This window comes from Diabrotica virgifera, chromosome 7 (genome assembly GCF_917563875.1).
Source record: "Diabrotica virgifera virgifera chromosome 7, PGI_DIABVI_V3a".
Taxonomy (NCBI): Eukaryota; Metazoa; Arthropoda; class Insecta; order Coleoptera; family Chrysomelidae; genus Diabrotica; species Diabrotica virgifera.
In genome coordinates, this window is record NC_065449.1 from 10,105,427 (window position 1) to 10,124,379 (window position 18,953).

An 18,953-nucleotide genomic window follows, 5' to 3' on the forward strand; every position below is an offset into this window, starting at 1 on the left:
GTAACATTTTAGAGCTACTACTCTCAGTTCTAACCTAAGGTCTAAAATTACAAATAATTGTTTTCTATTTTGGCTCTTATTTCTGTTGTTTGTTCATTATTTTCTGAAATCCTGGTTCCCAGGTATTTGTATTCTTCAACCATTTCTATCGATAGATTTTCCAAATGTATTTTTTTTTATATATCTGCTTTCTTTGTTATTATCATGAATTTGGTCTTCTTTATATTCATTTTTAGTCCATATTTTTCACAGAAACTGCATGTCTTGTTTAAGAGTACTGGAGTTGTTCAGCAGAGCTCCACATAATCACGATGTCATAATAGTTCTTCCATTAATTATTATTCATTCACTCTCAGATAGTAATTCTTCTTCAAAAATGGATTGACTGTATACATTGAATAGTAATGGAGACATAATACATCCCTGTCTAACTCCTCCCCTGATTTAAATTTCCGAACTGAGTTCGTTGTCTATTATAATTTGTGCTATTTGATTCCAATAAAGCTTGGGTTTTATTCTTAAGCATCTTTTGTCTTTAGTATTTGGACCAGTTTTTCATGTCCTACTTTGTCAAATTCTTTTTCAATATCAATGTAACAAACATGTTAAATCGCAAAAAAAGCAAATAACGCCTCTCTGGTTTCTAGCCCGTCTCTGAACCCAGACTGACTTTCAGCTATTCCTTCTTCCAGTTTCTTATTTATACGACCATGTATTATTTTCAAAAATAATTTAAGAACATACATAATTTAATGATATTGTTCTGTATTCACTGCAGTCTTTACTGTTTGTATTTTTAGGGATTACGCAAAAGGTGCAGAGTATGTACCCATTGTTTAGGTATATCTCCTGTTTTGTATATTGTGTTAAACAAGCCTACTATAATGTCAAAGTCTAAGGTTTCATCATTTATTAGTCCAGAAAGCCACTGCGCATCCGCTAGGAAAAATATTCTAATTCGGATTTTTTGCACAATCTTACTCAAAAAGGACTCCTTTTAACAAATTTGCATATTGCCAGGACCAAAAGGTGGTCAAAAATTTTTTAAACGTTTTTTTTTTTTTGTTTTTTTCCTAAAATTATTACTTTTGCATGGAAAAAAGTTTTTTTAGGTTTTTTGGATCATTCCAAACAGAAAAGGTCTTTAGTGACTTTTCTCTAAAAATGATAGTTTTTGACATATAAGCGATTAAAAATAGAAAAATTGCGAAATCGGCCATTTTTAACCCTCAAAAACTATGTGAAAAACTGAAAATTTGAATGTTGTTAAGGTAAGTAGATATTCTTTAAACATCGATTGATAAAATCCCGAAGAGTTTTTTGCACTACAGTATTCAAAACTCCTTTGTTTTTTAATTGCTAATCAAGCGTGCGCGACACTATTTTCCACCTACAGTATGGTGCAAATGAAAGGAATAAATTCGTTATTTCGTAAACCGGCGACTTTAATGAAAAATCCCGAAACAGGTCGATTTTTATTTTTAAGTTATGATATTATGGCATATATGGTATACTGGTGACGTCATCCATCTGGACGTGATGACGTAATCGATGATTTTTTTAAATGAGAATAGGGGTCATGTGCTAGTTCATTTGAAAGGTTCTTCAATTCTCGATTCAGTAATATAAAAATTTACATAATTATTTATACAGGGTGTCCTTCTACTTATTTTTTTGTCAAATAATTTAGTTTAATAAAAATTTTTTGGACACCCTGTATAAATAATTATGTAAATGTTTATATTACTGAATCGAGAATTGAAGAACCTTTCAAATGAACTAGCACATGACCCCTATTCTTATTTAAAAAAATCATCGATTACGTCATCACGGCCAGATTGATGACGTCACTAGTATACCATATATGCCATAATATCATAACTTAAAAATAAAAATCGACCTGTTTCGGGATTTTTTCTTAAAGTCGCCGGTTTACGAAATAACGAATTTATTCCTTTCATTTGCACCATACTGTCGGTGGAAAATAGTGTCGCGCACACTTGATTAGCAATTAAAAAACAAAGGAGTTTTTAATATTGTATTGCAAAAAACTCTTCGGGATTTCATCAATCGATGTTTAAAGAATATCTACCTACCTTGGCAACATTCAAATTTTTAGTTTTTCACATAGTTTTTGAGGGTTAAAAATTGCCGATTTCGCAATTTTTCAATTTTTAATCGCTTATATGTCAAAAACTATCATTTTTAGAGAAAAGTCACTAAAGACCTTTTCTGTTTGGAATGATCCAAAAAACCTAAAAAAAACTTTTTCCATGCAAAAAAAAATAATTTTAGGAAAAAAACAAAAAAAAAACGTTTAAAAAATTTTTGACCACCTTTTGGTCCTGGCAACATGCAAATTTGTTAAAAGGAGTCCTTTTTGAGTAAGATTATGCAAAAAATCTGAATTAGAATATTTTTCCTAGCGGATGCGCAGTGGCTTTCTGGACTATATGCGTTTTAAGCTTTCTACTGGGATTTGGCCTGATTCTACTGCTACGCAATTTTTGCTGTTTCTTAATGCTATTTTAATTTCTTCTTTATCTATAAAACCACACCATCTTCTACGTCCACCTGTTCTGTTCTATTGTATTTAAACAACTCATTGATGTATTCTGTCTATTTCTTTAATTTATCATTAGTATTCAACACTTGTTTCCTATTTGTATCTATGTTGTGAGTTAATTCTTAAATTTTTTTGTGCTTATTAAAACTATCATCTGTTTTCTGGTATCTTCTATTTCTGCGCATTGTTCTTTTAATAATTTTTCTTTCGCTTGCTAAATTTTGTATTTTATTCAATAATCCACTTTTTGTACATCTGAATATCTTTATTTATATGTTGATCTTGGATTAAATTTAAAATTTCCTCCGTCATCCATTGTTTCTTTTTGTATCTGGTTGCTGTCAGAATTTCTTTTTTACTTTAATCTATTTCTGTCTTTATTAAAAGCTATTTTGTATCCGTTTCCATTTCAGTAGTTTGCAGAATTTGTTCTTTAACATTCATTAACCGATTATTTATTGATTTCATTTGTCATACGTTGTATTATGAGTTGGTTCCTTAATTACTTATCGATTTCTATTGCTTTATTCATTTATTTGTTCTTCGTTTTACTATTTCATTTTAAACCTAATTTTGGCCACTGCTGGGTTGTGATTTGATCCTCTTTGGACACTTAGATATATGTTTTTGCTAATATAATTGTGTTCCTGTATATTTTTCTAACACACATAGTCTCTTCTTGATCTGCTGGTGACTTCCACCTGCAAAGTTTTCTCTTTGGCAGTTCAAACAATGTATTCGCTATAACAAAATTATTGTTGTGACAAAATTCGATAAGAACTTAATTAGAACTAAACCAAAATTTTGATGATAACAAAAAAATGGAACTCTTGGGAAAAACAGAAAATAAAGAGAGCATAAAATATTATGAAGAAAATTTATTTGATAAATATTTACAATATAAATAAATTGGATTTCTTATTTTTTTATTTAAATATGGATGTTATGTTAAATATCTACATAGTTACATAGGTAGCCGCCGTCATGACTCCACAGTTGTTGTTTCTGGAAGACATCAAGATGTAGCCGTCATTTCCCCAATAAGTAGACCAACTGTTTTTGATTAACCAATAGTTTTCGCCGTTGATTGAACCGTATCCAACAGCTAAAACCGAATGGTCCAAATCTTCTTCTCTGTTTCCGCTAAAATTAGAGTGAAGAAACTTTTCATTTCCGTTTTATATTTTTTCTTGTTCGTAAATATTAGGTACCAGAAGTATAAACTTGTTAAATACTAGAAACTTACAACTACAATTTTACAAAAAGTAATGAATCAGGGGATAAGTTTAGCAGATAAACAACATCAAAAATTAGAATATATGTATAAAAGAGAGAGAGAGAGAGAGAGAGAGAGAGAGAGAGAGAGAGAGAGAGAGAGAGAGAGAGAGAGAGAGAGAGAGAGAGAGAGAGGGGGGGGGTCGCTTATTTTAATTGTTTAATTGGAGTAAACTTTGTATATATAAACTATAAGGCATAAAAATAACATACAATATAAATCTAAGGCAAAAAGAAAAACAATCAATAATTTATCGATACACTGATATACTACATAGTCAATAACGAATATACCAAACGGAAACAGAATCGTCAACGAATGTTCCTCCAACATACAAAACTCGATTTTAGAGGAAGTAATAGAGCCTTTGAAAACACCTACGGTATTGCCAAAAAATGAATTAATGACGCAAGTAATCCTAGACCTGATATTTATCACTACATATTTATCAATTAATTTAATATTTTATTGGGAAAAGGCCACCATTTAATAAAAAAAATATTGACGTTTCAACTTCCACTTCGGACGTAGTTATCGAAATACAAAATATTTTCCCAATAAAATAGTAAATTGTATAAGATGCCACAAAGAAACAGTCTCAGAACAATATTGATCAAGTAAATTATTAAAAATAAAAAGAGGAAACTACTTACCAATTTTCTTCGTAATAGACTCCATGTGAATAAAAACTGAAAGATTTTTGGCTAGCGTCGATGCTAACACTAATTGGTCCTTGCTTCACGAGTGCCAAACGAAGAGCATTTTCATCGTTTTCGGTTACGTTTACCCAACCAGTAATTTTAGCTGTCTTCTCCACCTCATCAGCTGCGCAAAATCCATCCTGTTGATGAAATTATATTTGAACTTTCATTAAATTTTAAAACTGACAGCTTATGTTTCATTTCGGTTCAGAAATAATCCGCGGGGGGGGGGTTACAACTACTGGAAGGTCTCCCAGGAGTATGGTGTTAAGCGTATAGAGCTCAAAGTACATCCCAATGGGGGGGTTATAACCCCCAACCCCCAACCCCCCCCCCTGGTTACGCCTATGCTTAGGAGATTCTTAGCAGAATTCTAGCAATTGTTATACTATAATCTTAATATAATATGAATCTATATTAACTTATGAATTTAATAATGCACACAAAAACTGCCAACATTCCTTGCTTTTGTTCAGTAGCGTGCGGACAATCCTGGTCCTTCGCCTGGATACAAATTCTTAGAAAATTTATATAGACTGATCTTTGTGTTTATTGTTCTAAATCGATAGCCTAGTCGATAGTACTCAGTTTTTTATATCACATGTCGAGAAAAACCAAAATTAATGAGAAAGTGACATTCCTTGTTTTTCCCCTGTACTCTTCAAACTATCTATATTTATTATAAAAATAATTCGCGTATCTGACGCTGTAGCGACATCTTTTAAAGAACTGAGAAGTCCTTGACATCTTTTTTCTATATGTTATACAATTTATAAGGCAAGGAGATGAGGAATAAAGAAGACGAAAGAGACCCTACAATAGTCAGTCGAATAGGCGAATAGGCAGTCACATTCCGTCTATTCGTCTCACGAGAGTTTTCATATTTATTGTTTACATCTGAGACTTCTCATTAGCCCAATAAATGACCGTTTTTGAGTGTAATTTCCAGGGGCAACTCCGAATTGCATGAAAATTTGGATTTAGGTTCTACTTACCCTCCACTTCAAAGTTGAATTTGTGCCGTTGGTTGTTTTTACTTGGGGGGTGACATTTACCCCTTCTCGGGGGGTGAAAAACGCTTGTTTAAAATAAGGACGGAAATGGATAAATTGACTTATTTTAAGCACCTTACAGTAAAGTGTACCAGTAAAGTCTACAAATTGAGTAGAAGCAAAGTTGTAGCTCATGAAAAATACGTTCTTATTTGTCTAATTCCAAATCGAATAATTCAACGCGAAATCACCGAAGAAAGAAACGTTTTTCGGGAAAACCTTATTAACATTTTTAAAGTATCGAAAAAAAGCTTATTATTTGTTTTTTACAAAAGTTTACAGCATCAAAAATAAACGACTTACACTGAAAAAAAAAGTTGGATAAAATGGTAAAAAAAATCGTGAAAACCTCCCTCTATTTAGCACCCTAAATGAAATTAATCGTTTGGTGTTACCATATATTTTAACTGTATGTGTATTGTTTATATGATCTGTAAGTTTGATTGGTTTGAAGTGCTTATTTTGGAAAACATTTGGTTTTATAGTAAAAAAAATTTTCTAAAAATTTTTGAAAAATTTAATTTTTTCAAAATAACTTAAAAAGTATTAGTGATAGGAATAATCTTAAAGAGTAAAAAAATGTTGGTTTTGCTATTATAAATATGTTAGTTTCATTTTGTTTCTCCGTAAGACAAACATTGGTTAAGATATGGCTGTTCAAAATTTGCATACACTCGTGATTAGTGACCCATTCAAACTTTCTTAATTATAACCCTTTCAAAAATAAACACTTTAAACCGATGAGACTGACAGATCATATAAAAAATAGATAGGTAAGTAAATTGTTTGTAAAGTGGTAGCGATTAATTTCATTTGGGGAGCTAAACACGGCGAGATTTTCTTGATTTTTTACAAAAAAAAAAGAGGGCCAACTTTATTTTGAGCGTAACTCGCTTATTTTTAATGCTAAAACTTTTATTAACAATTCAAACAAAGCTTTTTATAAACACTTTAAAAAAGTTTAAATGGGTTTTTTCCGAAAAGTGCTTAATTTTTCGGTGATTTCACCTTGAAATATTCGATTTGGAATTAGAAGAATAAGAACGTATTTTTCATGAGCTACAACTTTGTTTTTATTTGATTGATAGACTTTACTGATACACCATTCTTTTGGGTTTTTTATAAGCTACACTTTTGCTAAGAATATTTTTCTCGATAAAATATTTACTTTTTGAGTTATTTGCGAAAAACCGTCTGAAAACGTAGTTTTTTTGTCGAAAAATCAACATTTTCAATGGCAAATAACTCAAAAAGTATTGACTTACGTAAAAAACTCTATGGAACAAAAGTTGCCTAAAATAAGTCAATTTATCCATTTTCGGTCTTATCTTGAAAGTATGTTTTTTCACCTCCGAGGAGGGTTGACTGTCACCCCCCAAGTAAAAGCAACCAACGGCACAATTTCAACTTTGAAGTGGAGGGTAAGTAGAACCCAAATCCAAATTTTCATGCAATTCGGAGTTGCCCCTGAAAATTACACGGTATCGCCGAATTTCCCGTTCATTTACTGGGCTACATGTCTTTAAGAGATACAACGTCAATTCTACAGCGTCCGATACACGAAATATTTTTATAATTTAGCTTAAATAGGCAGCTTCGTTTCGTTTAGATTGAGAGGTGTTCATGTAGCCCCACTGAAGAGGTCTGGAGAGACCGAAACGTACGTATGGGGTTGATGGATTATCTCTGAACTGAAATAAAACAAAAGCTGTCTTTCAATCATTATACCATTATATTTTGTAATACCTAGCCGCTAATATCCTTGCGCGGTTGATGTGGTTTTGTGTTTAAATAAAAAACTATGAATACAAAAAAATTTTCTTCTTATTCTTGTTGTAGATCTGTCGATCTGTTAATTCCGACGTTGAAGTATTTCTTGAGAGGTAGACTGCCAGCTATCTCTCCATCTTTTTGGTGGTCTCCCGGTGGACACTTGCCAGCTGGTTTTCCTTCTAGCGGAATTCTTGGTAGTCTATGCTCCTCCATTCTTTTTACATCACTGAACCATTCTCTTCGTCTTTGCCTGTCCCATCTGACTACATCTTGCACGCCACATTGTTCCCTGATGATATTGTTTCGTATTCTATATCTTCTTGTCTTTCCTGCTATTGCTCTTAGTGTCATCATTTCGGCTGTTTGTAGCATACTTTTGGTTTTATTGGTGTCTTCTCTTGATTCAATGCCATAGGTCATGACAGGTCTGATTCAAGTTTTTTAAATTCTAACTTTGCTATCCATTCTCATACCGGGTGTCCACTTATATTTTCCCCCATTTTAACTGCCTATAACTTCTAAACGGCTTAAGATAGAAATATGCGGTTTTCGCTGGAATGTTTTCTTTTAGTAAAAGTGTTGCCTGAATGGACTGAATTTTTTATATCGCTTTCAAATACGAAAAGAAAAATGGCGGATTTTTGAAAAAAATGTTGTTGACTTTTTTTAATGGAACACCCAGTATATTTTTTTGTAAATTGAAAGAAAGGTCATTCACCTATCCAGCAATATAAATTTTTTCAAAATCGGTTGTCAAATCACTGAGTAATTAATTTTTAAAATGAGCGGTGCAACGTGGATATCACATACCTAAATAACATAACTAAGCAAAATGATATTATGTTATGTGATTTCCACATTGCATCTTTCATTTTAAAAATTATTTGCTTAGTCATTTGACAACCGATTTTAAAAAATTTATTATCGATGGATAAGTAAATGACCGTTTTTTCAAGCTACAAAAAAATATACTCGGTGTTTCAATAAAAAAAGTCAACAACGTTTTTTTTTCCAAAAATCCGCCATTTTTTATTTAAAAGCGACATAAAAAATGGTCATTTACCTAAAAACTTGAAAAAACGGTCATTTCCCCATCCAACGATATAAATTTTTTAAAATCGGTGGTCAAATGACTGAGCAATTAATTTTTAAAAAATGAGAGATGCAATGTGGAAATCACATATTATGTTATTTAGGTATGTGACATCCACGTTGCACCTCTCATTTTAAAAATTAATTACTCAGTGATTTGGCAACCGATTTTGAAAAACTTTATATCGCTGGATAGGTGAATGACCTTTCTTTCAATTTACAAAAAAACATACTGGGTGTTCTATTAAAAAAAAAAGTCAACAACGTTTTTTTCAAAAATCGCCATTTTTCTTTTCGTATTTGAAAGCGATATAAAAAATTCAGTCCATTCAGACAAAACTTTTACTAAAATAAAACATTTCAGCGAAAACCGCATATTTCTATCTTGAGCCGTTTAGAAGTTATAGGCAGTTAACTGGACACCCGGTATATGGGTTATTCCAGACCACATCTCTCGAACATCCGGACAAAAAAATAAGCCACTATATTTACCTCTCCCTTGTAGCCTCCATAATGACTATCGATTGGTATTCCACCGTGTTTTTGGATCCATTGGTAAGCCCTCCAATCCTCCCCACCATCACAACCATTGTTACCAAAGCTAAAAATAAACATAACTTACTCTTACAATATAAATTAATATAAACTCAATTAATAAACTAACATTTCATTAACAATTTATTGATGCCACATTCAAGGTCCAAGATTCTATTCCATAAAACAAAGTCGAGAAAACGTAGCACCTTGCAAACCTAACTCTTAACTTCAACTTTAAATCTTTTTTTAATTTCCTTTTTTTTTTGTATTGATTATTTTATATTCTATTTTCCATTTCTCGCAATACTTTCGTGTTCGATTTTTCTTCTGTGTCTATACTATTCTAAGCATCCTCCAGCTTTCAGGTCCAGATTGCAGTATCAAAAATACGTAGCATATCAGAGCTCCTACCCTCAGTTCTAATCTAAGGTCATTATTCATTATGGCACATAATTGTTTTCATTTTTACAAACCCATTTCTTGCTATTTCTGTCCTGGCCCTTACTTCTCTCGGTTATTCATTATTTTCTGAAATCCAAATTCCTAGGTATTTGTATTTATGAGCCCTATCGGCACATACCCCATTTGTCGGTTTGTTTGTATATTTGTTTTCTTAGTTGTTATCATATATTAAATTTTTTTATAGTTATTTTTAGTCCATATTTTTCACAAAACTGTTTATTTTCTTTAGTAGAAGTGACGTTATTCAGCATAGCTTACCATAATTACGGTGTTAGCTACATATCTTATGTTGTTAATAGTTCTTCCCTTAATTATTATTCCCTCACCTTCAGATATTTATGCATCTTCAAAAACGGATTCACTATATACATTGAATAGTAATGGAGACATAATACATCCCTGCCTAACTCCTCTCCTGATTTCAATTTCTGAACTGGGTTCGCTGTCTATTACAATTATTTGTGCGCTTTGATTCCAATAAACGTTTCTCATTAAGTTCCTTTTGTCTGTTTTTTGTCTTGAGAATTTGGACTAATTTCTCATGTCTTTCTTTGTCAAATGCTTTTTCAAAATCAACGTAACAAACATGCACTTCCACATTTATATCCATCGATCTTTGAGCTATCATATTAAAAACAAATACCGCATCTGGTTCCTAGTTATTTCTTTGAGTTTTTGATACTCTTCTTGAGCTACATAAAAAATAAAAATTTAAGATTAAAGGCATAATTATTATTCTTACCCCCAAGAACAATCCACCAAAGCTTGCTGGGATAATTGTACCAACCGACCACCATTTTTCAAAAAAAGTGATCCTTCAAGGGTGCCGACGGTTCCAAAAGACCAGCAAGATCCGCATATGGCTTGATCTGGGAAGAAACAAATGAAACTTACTAATTTGTCACATAATTATTGTCAAAAACATGTGAGCCAAACGCAAGCCAAACGTACTGCGTTATGTACGTCGCATTAGAAAATGGCTAATATTACAATAGACGTTTTTATAATTATTCTCCTTTATTTCATTTATTGCATTTTTCACTATACAGGGTGATTGATTAGTGGGATAAAGCTCAATAGATCGGCTATAGTAATAGATAGTAATAAAAGTTAATAACAAAAATTGTAGCCCACTTTGAGCGTCACATTTTAAAATTAATTAGAATGTTACAGGGTGTTCGATTCGTACAGGAGAAGATTCGAAACTCCACAATACTAAAACGTCTCAGCAAGACTACTGAGATCATAAAAAGCATCCAGCAGAGAAAGCTGGAGTACTTTGGACATGTAATGAGAGCAGAGCCGTGCGGTACACCTTTTCAATATGATGCAAGTCTTCGAAATGCCGCCCCTTAAATATTATTGAAACTTAACTTTTATTTTTATTAAAAGAAACTACACAAAATGAACGAAAACTTTTATTTTAAAAACAAAACATATTTTAAATGCATTAAAACAATGCTTTTTTAATGCATTAATATTTTTCGAATCCTGAGAAAACTAATTAGTATTTTTGAAAAATTTAAATGCAAAATAAAAGATTACATTATTACCGTGGGCCAAAAGTCCCTGAAAATCTCTATAATGTTTATTTGAATGAGTTACAGGGTGAAAAAAAAGAAAATTAGATCTTAGAGAAAAAATCTTATTCAAAAGAAACCTTTTGTTTATTCTAAGGGACTTTCGGCCTCGCTAATAATGTAATATTTCAAGCTGCGTTTAAATTTTTCAAAAATATTTATTAGTTTTTCCAGGAATTGAAAAATAGTGAATGCATTTAAAAAGCATTGTAAGCAAATTTTGCGCCTATGCACTTAAGTAAAATTTACAAAAAATTATAACTTTACCCTTTTGATTTTAATTTTGGCAAACTCGTCAATCAGATTGGTGTAGTCTAGTGGGGATAGATAGCTGTAGCAGCTAGTCAGAACTCTATTGAAATAAGTGCTAAATTTAGTTTTGTTCGTTTTATGGAGCTTCGTAAATAGCTTTTAATTTTGAAAAACTTCTTTCCTCAATAGCTACCGAGACAGGGAGTGTTTATAAAATTCTTAGTTTACAACTACATCTATGTATAAAGAAATTAGGTCAGTTTGGCACAAATAGTTGGATGGAGTATGATATCATTTGAAATATATCACGCAATTCTTCTAAATCGTCAGATTTTTTTTCTTTTTCTATTGAAAATATTGAATGAAGATCCATACAATTTTTTTCTAGTGTTTCATCGTCTATTTCCCTCAATTTAAAAATAATATATAAAACTTTAAAATTTTTATTATGAGTTTCTAGAAACGAAAATCCATTAATAAAAGAATTAACGGTAATGTCTAAAATATAGATGAACAAATTTATTTTAAATTTAGCTTCATCTGGTAACACAGATTTTTATTAGTCAAATAAACGCTTTTTTTCTCCTGACTCGAATTTCATTTTCAGCTGGAAATTCGGAAGTTATATCAATATTTTCTGCAATTTCATTAAAATTTTATTTGTTCACTAGTCATATTATCTGTAGCTTTTCATTTTTTTCTACAGTTTCTGACTACATTTTTACACACTCTGATATTTTTTTAATTTTACTGATTATGCTGCCCCCCTTGTGATGCCGCCTGATGCGACTGCCTCGCCGCATCATAGCACGGCACGGCCCTGAATGAGAGGTTCCAAATATAGGTTGCTACAAAATATCATGCAAGGAAAAATAGCAGGCAAACGCAGTCCAGGACGAAGAAGAACCTCATGGTTGAAGAACTTGCGAGATTGGTATGGTGTTGATACAAGCATGCTATTTAGGGTAGCAGTGAATAAAATTAAGATAGCTATGATGGTAACCAACGTTGAAAGGACATGGTACATGAAGAAGAAGGGTGTTCGATAACATCGTGACAGACCAAACTTATGTTTTTTAAATGGAACACCCTATATTTTATCTTATATTCGAAATCTTCTTAACTTCTCCATTACAAAAATATAAAGGTCTATTATGTTATACAGGGTATTTACGAAGTTAAAGCCAATTTTCTATGAAAATCGTAGCAACTTCAGCTCCCTGTATAAATAAAAATAAGCACAACGGCAATGGTTTATTGTTGCCATATTTTTTTATTTATTGTCAAAATTTTTAAAAATAATTGACATTGCTAATTTTTTTATATCGAATACAGGGTGAGTCCAAACGCAAGTACATTATTTTATCAGTAATTTTAAGTGGAACACCCTGTATTTTATATCACTATTGAAAAGAAAAACTATCGTACTTTGATTTGTATATAACATTCCCTATGTCTTAGGGCCGGTTGTTCGAACGCTAATCAACAATGATCACTATCAAATATTTAATTACTGTCACCAAAACTGTCAATGTCAACTTTTATTGGGTTGCTGAAAACATAATTGATTATAATTATGAGATTAGGTAATCAATTAACATAACAATTATTAACATAATTAATTAAGTAATTTCATAATTGTAATTCAGCAACCCAAACAAAGTAGACATTGACAGTTGGTGACAGTAATTAAATATTTGATAACGATCATTGTTGATTAGCGTTCGAACAACCCGCCCTAAATTTATTAGTTTTCGAGATATTTTCATATTTCAATGGACCAATAGCGTGGCCACCCAGACCACCAAAATTTAATAAACTGGACTGATTTTTTTGGGGTTACGTTAAGAATGAAGGTTAGAAAATGCTTCCAACAATAAGAGATGAGATGAAAAATAGAATACAAAGTGTATTTCAAAGTGTTAATTTACAAATGCTTCGTAGTGTAAGTAACTCATTCACTCAACTCATTTTGAACACCTTATGTAATTAGATAAGTAGGTATATAAAATATTTTACCAAAAGTAGCTTTTCAATTTTTCAAAAATGTTGTATTTTGTGTTTTTGTTTTTTTTTTTTTTTTTGTAAAATTTATAACTAATAAATTATTTTTCTTTCTTTATTTGTTACACTTACATACAAAAGTAGTTTTTAATTGTTTCAAAAATGTTGTATTTTGTGGTTGTGTTTATGTTTTGGAAAATTTATTACTAATAAATTATTTTTCTTTCTTTATTTGCCACATTGTTACATTGATTACCGGATTGATAATCAGTAATCTTATCTTAAATGATCAGTTTTAAAAAGTTCAGTCATGGCTTACTTAAAATTTGGAAAAGATTTAGATCTCTAATTAATAATTTGCTCTGAAAAATGAAAATATCTCGAAAACTAATAAATTTAGGCATAGAGAATATTATACAAAAATTAAAGTACGGTAACGGTACTTTTCGGTAGTGACATAAAATACAGGGTGTTTCATTTAAAATTACTGAGAAAATAAAGTACTTGCATTTTGACTCACCCCGTATTCGATATAAAGAAAATTAGCAATATCAACCATTCTTAAAAATTTTCACAATCAACAAAAAAATATGGCACCAATAAACCATTGCTGTTGTGCTTATTTTTATTTATTCAGGGAGCTGAACTTGTTACGATTTTCATAGAAAATTGATTATAACTTTGTAAATACCCTGTGTAACATAACAGACTTTTATATTTTTGTAATGGGGAAGTTAAGAAGATTTCGAATATAAGATAAAATATAGGGTGTTCTATTCAAAAATACATAAGTTTGGTCTGCCACGATGTTATTGAAGACCCTGTAACATTCTAACAGGGTCTGTGTTACAAGACCCTGTAACATGCTAATTAATTTTAAAGTGTGAAGCTCAAAGTTGGTTACAATTTTTGTTATTAACTTTTATTGCTATCTGTTACTATAGTGGATCTATTGAGCTTTACCCCACTAATCAATCACCCTGTATATAAATAATAACAAAAGTATTGCTAAAAACAACACTTCCAAATACCTCGGCATACATCTAGACTCTAAACTTACTTGGCAAGTGCACAGTGCACACAGCAAAGAAGAGATATCAAATCGACATGAAAGTCAAAGAACTCTACTGGTTGATAGGTAGAAAATCAAAAATCAAAACTAAGCTTGAAAAATAAACTCCTGATATACACCACAATTAAACCAATATGGATGTATGGTATCGAAGTCTGGGATGTGAAAGCAAATATGTTTTATTTTTCAATTATATTTTAAACATTTCAATTTTGGCGTTAAATCAGAATGTATATACAGAGAGAGTCTGTAATTTGGAATAAATTCAATATCTCAAATACTAATTGTTTTTTTGAAAAATGCTAAGACCCGTCGATTAATATTTCAAATTGTCCTTTTTGACATATAATAATAATGTATACAGGGTGTCCCAACTTAGAGATATGACGTCATCGTTGATTTTCTTAAATGGCAACATTTTCATATGGATAGCTATTTTGATAGGGTAAGATAATAGAAAATAACAAAGTTATATCTGTAATTTGGAATAAATTTAATAATTAAAATACTTACTGTTTTTTTGAAAAATGCTCAGACCCGTCGATTAGTATTCTAAATTGTCATTCTTGACATACAATAATAATGTATACAGGGTGTCCCAATTTAGAGATATGACGTCATCGTTGATTTTTTTTAAATGGCAACACTCTCATTTTGATAGCTATTTTGATAGCGTGTGTATACCTAGTTATACACAACTGCAAAATTTCAAATTTTTATTCCCTGCCATTTACAAGATAATAAAAAATAACAAAGTTATGAAAAACAAGTGATCAAATAATAATTGAATTTAATTATTTCAATTAAGCAAATACTCATATTGTTGCCCTCAATTATTGTCAAATTGTCAATGGGCAACGTTATGAGCATTTGCCTAATTGAAATAATTAAATTCAATTATTATTTGATTACTTGTTTTTCACAACTTTGTTATTTTTTATTATCTCGTAAATGGTAGGGAATAAAAATTTGAAACTTTGCAGTTGTGCCAACTTTACACATGCTATCAGAATAGCTATCAAAATGACAGTGTTGCCATTTAAGAAAATCAACGATGACGTCATATCTCTAAATTGGGACACCCTGTATACATTATTATTGTATGTCAAAAATGACAATTTAAAATACTAATCGACGGGTCTGGCATTTTTCAAAAAAACAATTAGTATTTTAATTATTGAATTTATTCCAAATTACAGGTATAACTTTGTTATTTTCTATTATCTTGTAAATGGTAAAGAATAAAAATTTGATATTATGCAGTTGTGTTTAACTTTACACACCCTATCAAAATAGCTACCAAAATGACAGTGTTGCCATTTAAGAAAATCAACGATGACGTCATATCTCTAAATTGGGACACCCTGTATACATTATTATTGTATGTCAAAAAGGACAATTTGAAATACTAATCGATGGGTCTGAGCATTTTTCAAAAAAACAGTTAGTATTTGAGATATTGAATTTATTCCAAATTACAGACTCTCTCTGTATAATCAGTCAGCATAAATATTCTTTTGTTTATGCGACGATCTGATTCATTTGGAAGCATCCAGAATTATAACATTAATCTTTATTTTGAATTAAAATTATGTTTATGAAGAATTAGTACATAGGAAATTTAATACGTTATTATATTGGTGCAAATCAGCTGACCAGACGTTTAAAAAAATGACCTGCACTAAAAAGCATCAGACCTACATCAACAGAAAATGCGTTTTCAACTTCAGCAAATTTCTGTACAAACAAGCCAGCCTGAAAGATGAAATATGTACTCAACAATTTATGTTTTTTTAAAACACATTTCAATAATAAAACAACGAAAATTCAGATTGAACACAAAATAATTTTTCTATTTTTTAAATTTTCTTTAAAATTTTGAATTTTCTTTTAAATCTTTGAATTTTTCTAAACCTTTTTAAATCGTAATCAAATTTATACGTTTTTATACTAATTGCATTGAAAAATCGAAAGAAAAACAATTTCTTCTTTTTGTTTTTAAATTTCCCAATTCCCGGGAATTCCCGGAAAATCCAAATTACCGACTCCCGATTCTCGGGAAATCAAAAGGGGCCGGGAAAATGGAGCTCTACCTGCGAAGGTCCATTTTAATTTAGCAGCATGTTTTCCTGCTTCTTTGGCGTCTTTTACTTTTGTTACTTTTTTTTGAAAACTGGGTAGGTATGCATTTAAAAAAATATTAATGATAAATAAATAAGACCATAAACTATTACCTTTTACTGGTGAAACAGCTCCAAACAGTCTCCAGTCATATTGATCAGGTAAATCATCGGTATCAGCATCTGTGTAAGGGAAAGGTTGTCCTCCATTGTTGCCTCCACTTGAAAGTCTTCCATTCAGGTATTTAATTTCCTTGTCAGTCTTATCAGCAAGATGATTAATTGCTAGACTATATCCTAAAAATATTTTTTATGAATACATGGCTTGTTGATAGCTGATCCGATAAGTACTTAGTCTCACCGTCAGGAAATTTGACAACGATGTTAACTTAGATGTCTGACTTAGATAATGATGTGCAATGGTATTTTTACTGTACCAACCATAGTAATGGTAGGGGAGCCCAAGCGGGAATTTTTGCAATTACTCGAGAGCGCCCGATTATCATATGGGGAGAAACATGGTACTCTGCAGATGTACCTCTACCATATATTGGCTCTTAACACAGGTAAGTTCGTTAAGAGGGGTCCGAAAAAAAATCTATCCTTAAAAATACTCGAAATTTTCAGATTAAGATAAGGTAAGTTAAGTATAGTCCGTCTAGAAAGTGTCCGGAATTTTATATTTTTCCTAATTTTAATAGATTTCCTTTTTGTAACATTTTAAGACAAAAGTAATGCATCAAGTAGGTTGTGCCGATAGTAGGTTATGGGCAAAACCGCATGACAACACCATCTGTCAAATATTGTTGTTTGTAAACAGACTTAAGATTTGTGAAATAATGTCGCAAGTAGAAAAAAGAAAAGTGGTGGAATATTTGTATAGAAAGGGTGTCCCAAACGTTAAAAAATTAGTGCAATTGACTGAACTCGGAAAAAGTGCAGTGTATGAGACAATAAAAGGATAAAAAAATGGCATAAATATGAGACATAGACCAGTTTCGGGTAGACCGCGTAAGATTCGCGGAAACAATTTAAATGCTTTAGTGGCTTTAGGACGACAAAATCCGCGCCTAGGGTTTCGGAAATTAGCGAACAGATTTGGAAATCAACGAAGAATAAAAGTGTGCCCAGAAACTGTCCGCATGTTACTGAAAAATCAAGGCTACATATCAAGGAATCAAAAAAAAATCCCTAAATTACACCTCTTCAAAGGCAACGAATAATAGATTTTTGTCAAAGTTTTCAAGAAGATAATTTTAATAATATCTTTATATCTGATGAAAGTTGTTTCCACCTTGGTGCAAATCATCTAAAAGTCCTATCAAGAAAAAATATTACCGTTAAAATTTCCAAATTTCCCACTAAAATAATGGTTTGAGGAGCAATATCTCAGCGTGGTGCTACACCTCTCTGTATAGTTAATGGTACTGTTGATAGTGCGAAATATTGTGACATCCTAAATGGTTTTCTTCTTGAAACGGCTTATGTTTTATATCCAGAGGGGTAGCGTTTTCAGCAAAATAATGCAAGATGCCATACTTCTGCTTATACTCAAGCTTGGATGCAAGAACACGAATTAAAATTTTAAATACAAACCCTGCGATATTTTAAATATACTTTCAAAATGTTTTTGAAAAATCTATCGACTGGTACCAAACACGACCCGCCACGGGGGTGTGGTGGGGGGTTACTTTAAAATTTTAAATGTGGCCCCCAAATTTTTATTGTAGATTTTTTTTTTTCGTAAAAATAAGCAACTTTTATTAGAGACATTTTTTCGAATTATGGATAGATGACGCTATAATCGGAAAAAACGATTGTTGGAAATGGAAAATTTTACTTAACTTTTTTTGGTTTTAGGACCTAATAATCACAACCCAATAGGTCGCCATAACTCTCGAGTGACTGCAAATTTAGCACACCTACTTTGCTCCCCTACTATAACACTTACCTTTATTTTGTCGGTTGACAGATTCGATGAACCTGACGTTTTGACGGAAAACCTCTTTTCTAAAAACGTGTTCTTTTGTGTCTGCGTAATTTTTGTTGTGGTTATTTATAAAATCGCCAAAGCTTGAGTCCACGTGCTCACTTTTTTCGGGACGAATGTATTCGGCCATGGGGTTCATGATGTGAACATGTTGATTTCCGGGTCCAGGAAAACTTCTGCATTCTGAAATTAAGTATAATTAATCTAGGATGTACCAAAAAATAAAAGAACAACTTGGTGATACACCAAGGAACCAGAGAAGCACTACCTAGTATACAGGTTATGACACAGAGATGCAGAGATGTCAGACATCCGATTAATATGTGTTTTATTGACTTTGAGAAAGCCTTTGATCGAGTAAAACGCACTGAAATGATTGCCATTCTTCAGAAGGTGGGTATTGATGATAAAGACCTACGCATTACTAAAAGTCTTTACTGGCATCAACGTGTAAACATCAGAATTGGCCGGGACAC

The 18,953-nt window shown here is 31.5% G+C and overlaps 1 protein-coding gene across 1 annotated transcript in view; it reads right to left on the reverse strand.

Moving 5' to 3' along the window:
• Nucleotides 1-3,429: 3,429 nt before the first annotated feature.
• LOC114327361 (digestive cysteine proteinase 1) overlaps nt 3,430-18,953 on the reverse strand; it is a 32,454-nt gene continuing 16,930 nt past the window's right edge. Inside the window, exons 6-11 of the mRNA XM_028275949.2 lie at nt 18,439-18,660; nt 16,602-16,784; nt 10,202-10,328; nt 8,953-9,061; nt 4,496-4,683; nt 3,430-3,709 (exon numbers count right to left, since the gene is read on the reverse strand). Of these exons, the coding sequence (XP_028131750.2) occupies nt 3,523-3,709; nt 4,496-4,683; nt 8,953-9,061; nt 10,202-10,328; nt 16,602-16,784; nt 18,439-18,660 (1,016 nt within the window). The 3' untranslated portion in view covers nt 3,430-3,522. The remainder of the gene's footprint in view (nt 3,710-4,495; nt 4,684-8,952; nt 9,062-10,201; nt 10,329-16,601; nt 16,785-18,438; nt 18,661-18,953) is intronic.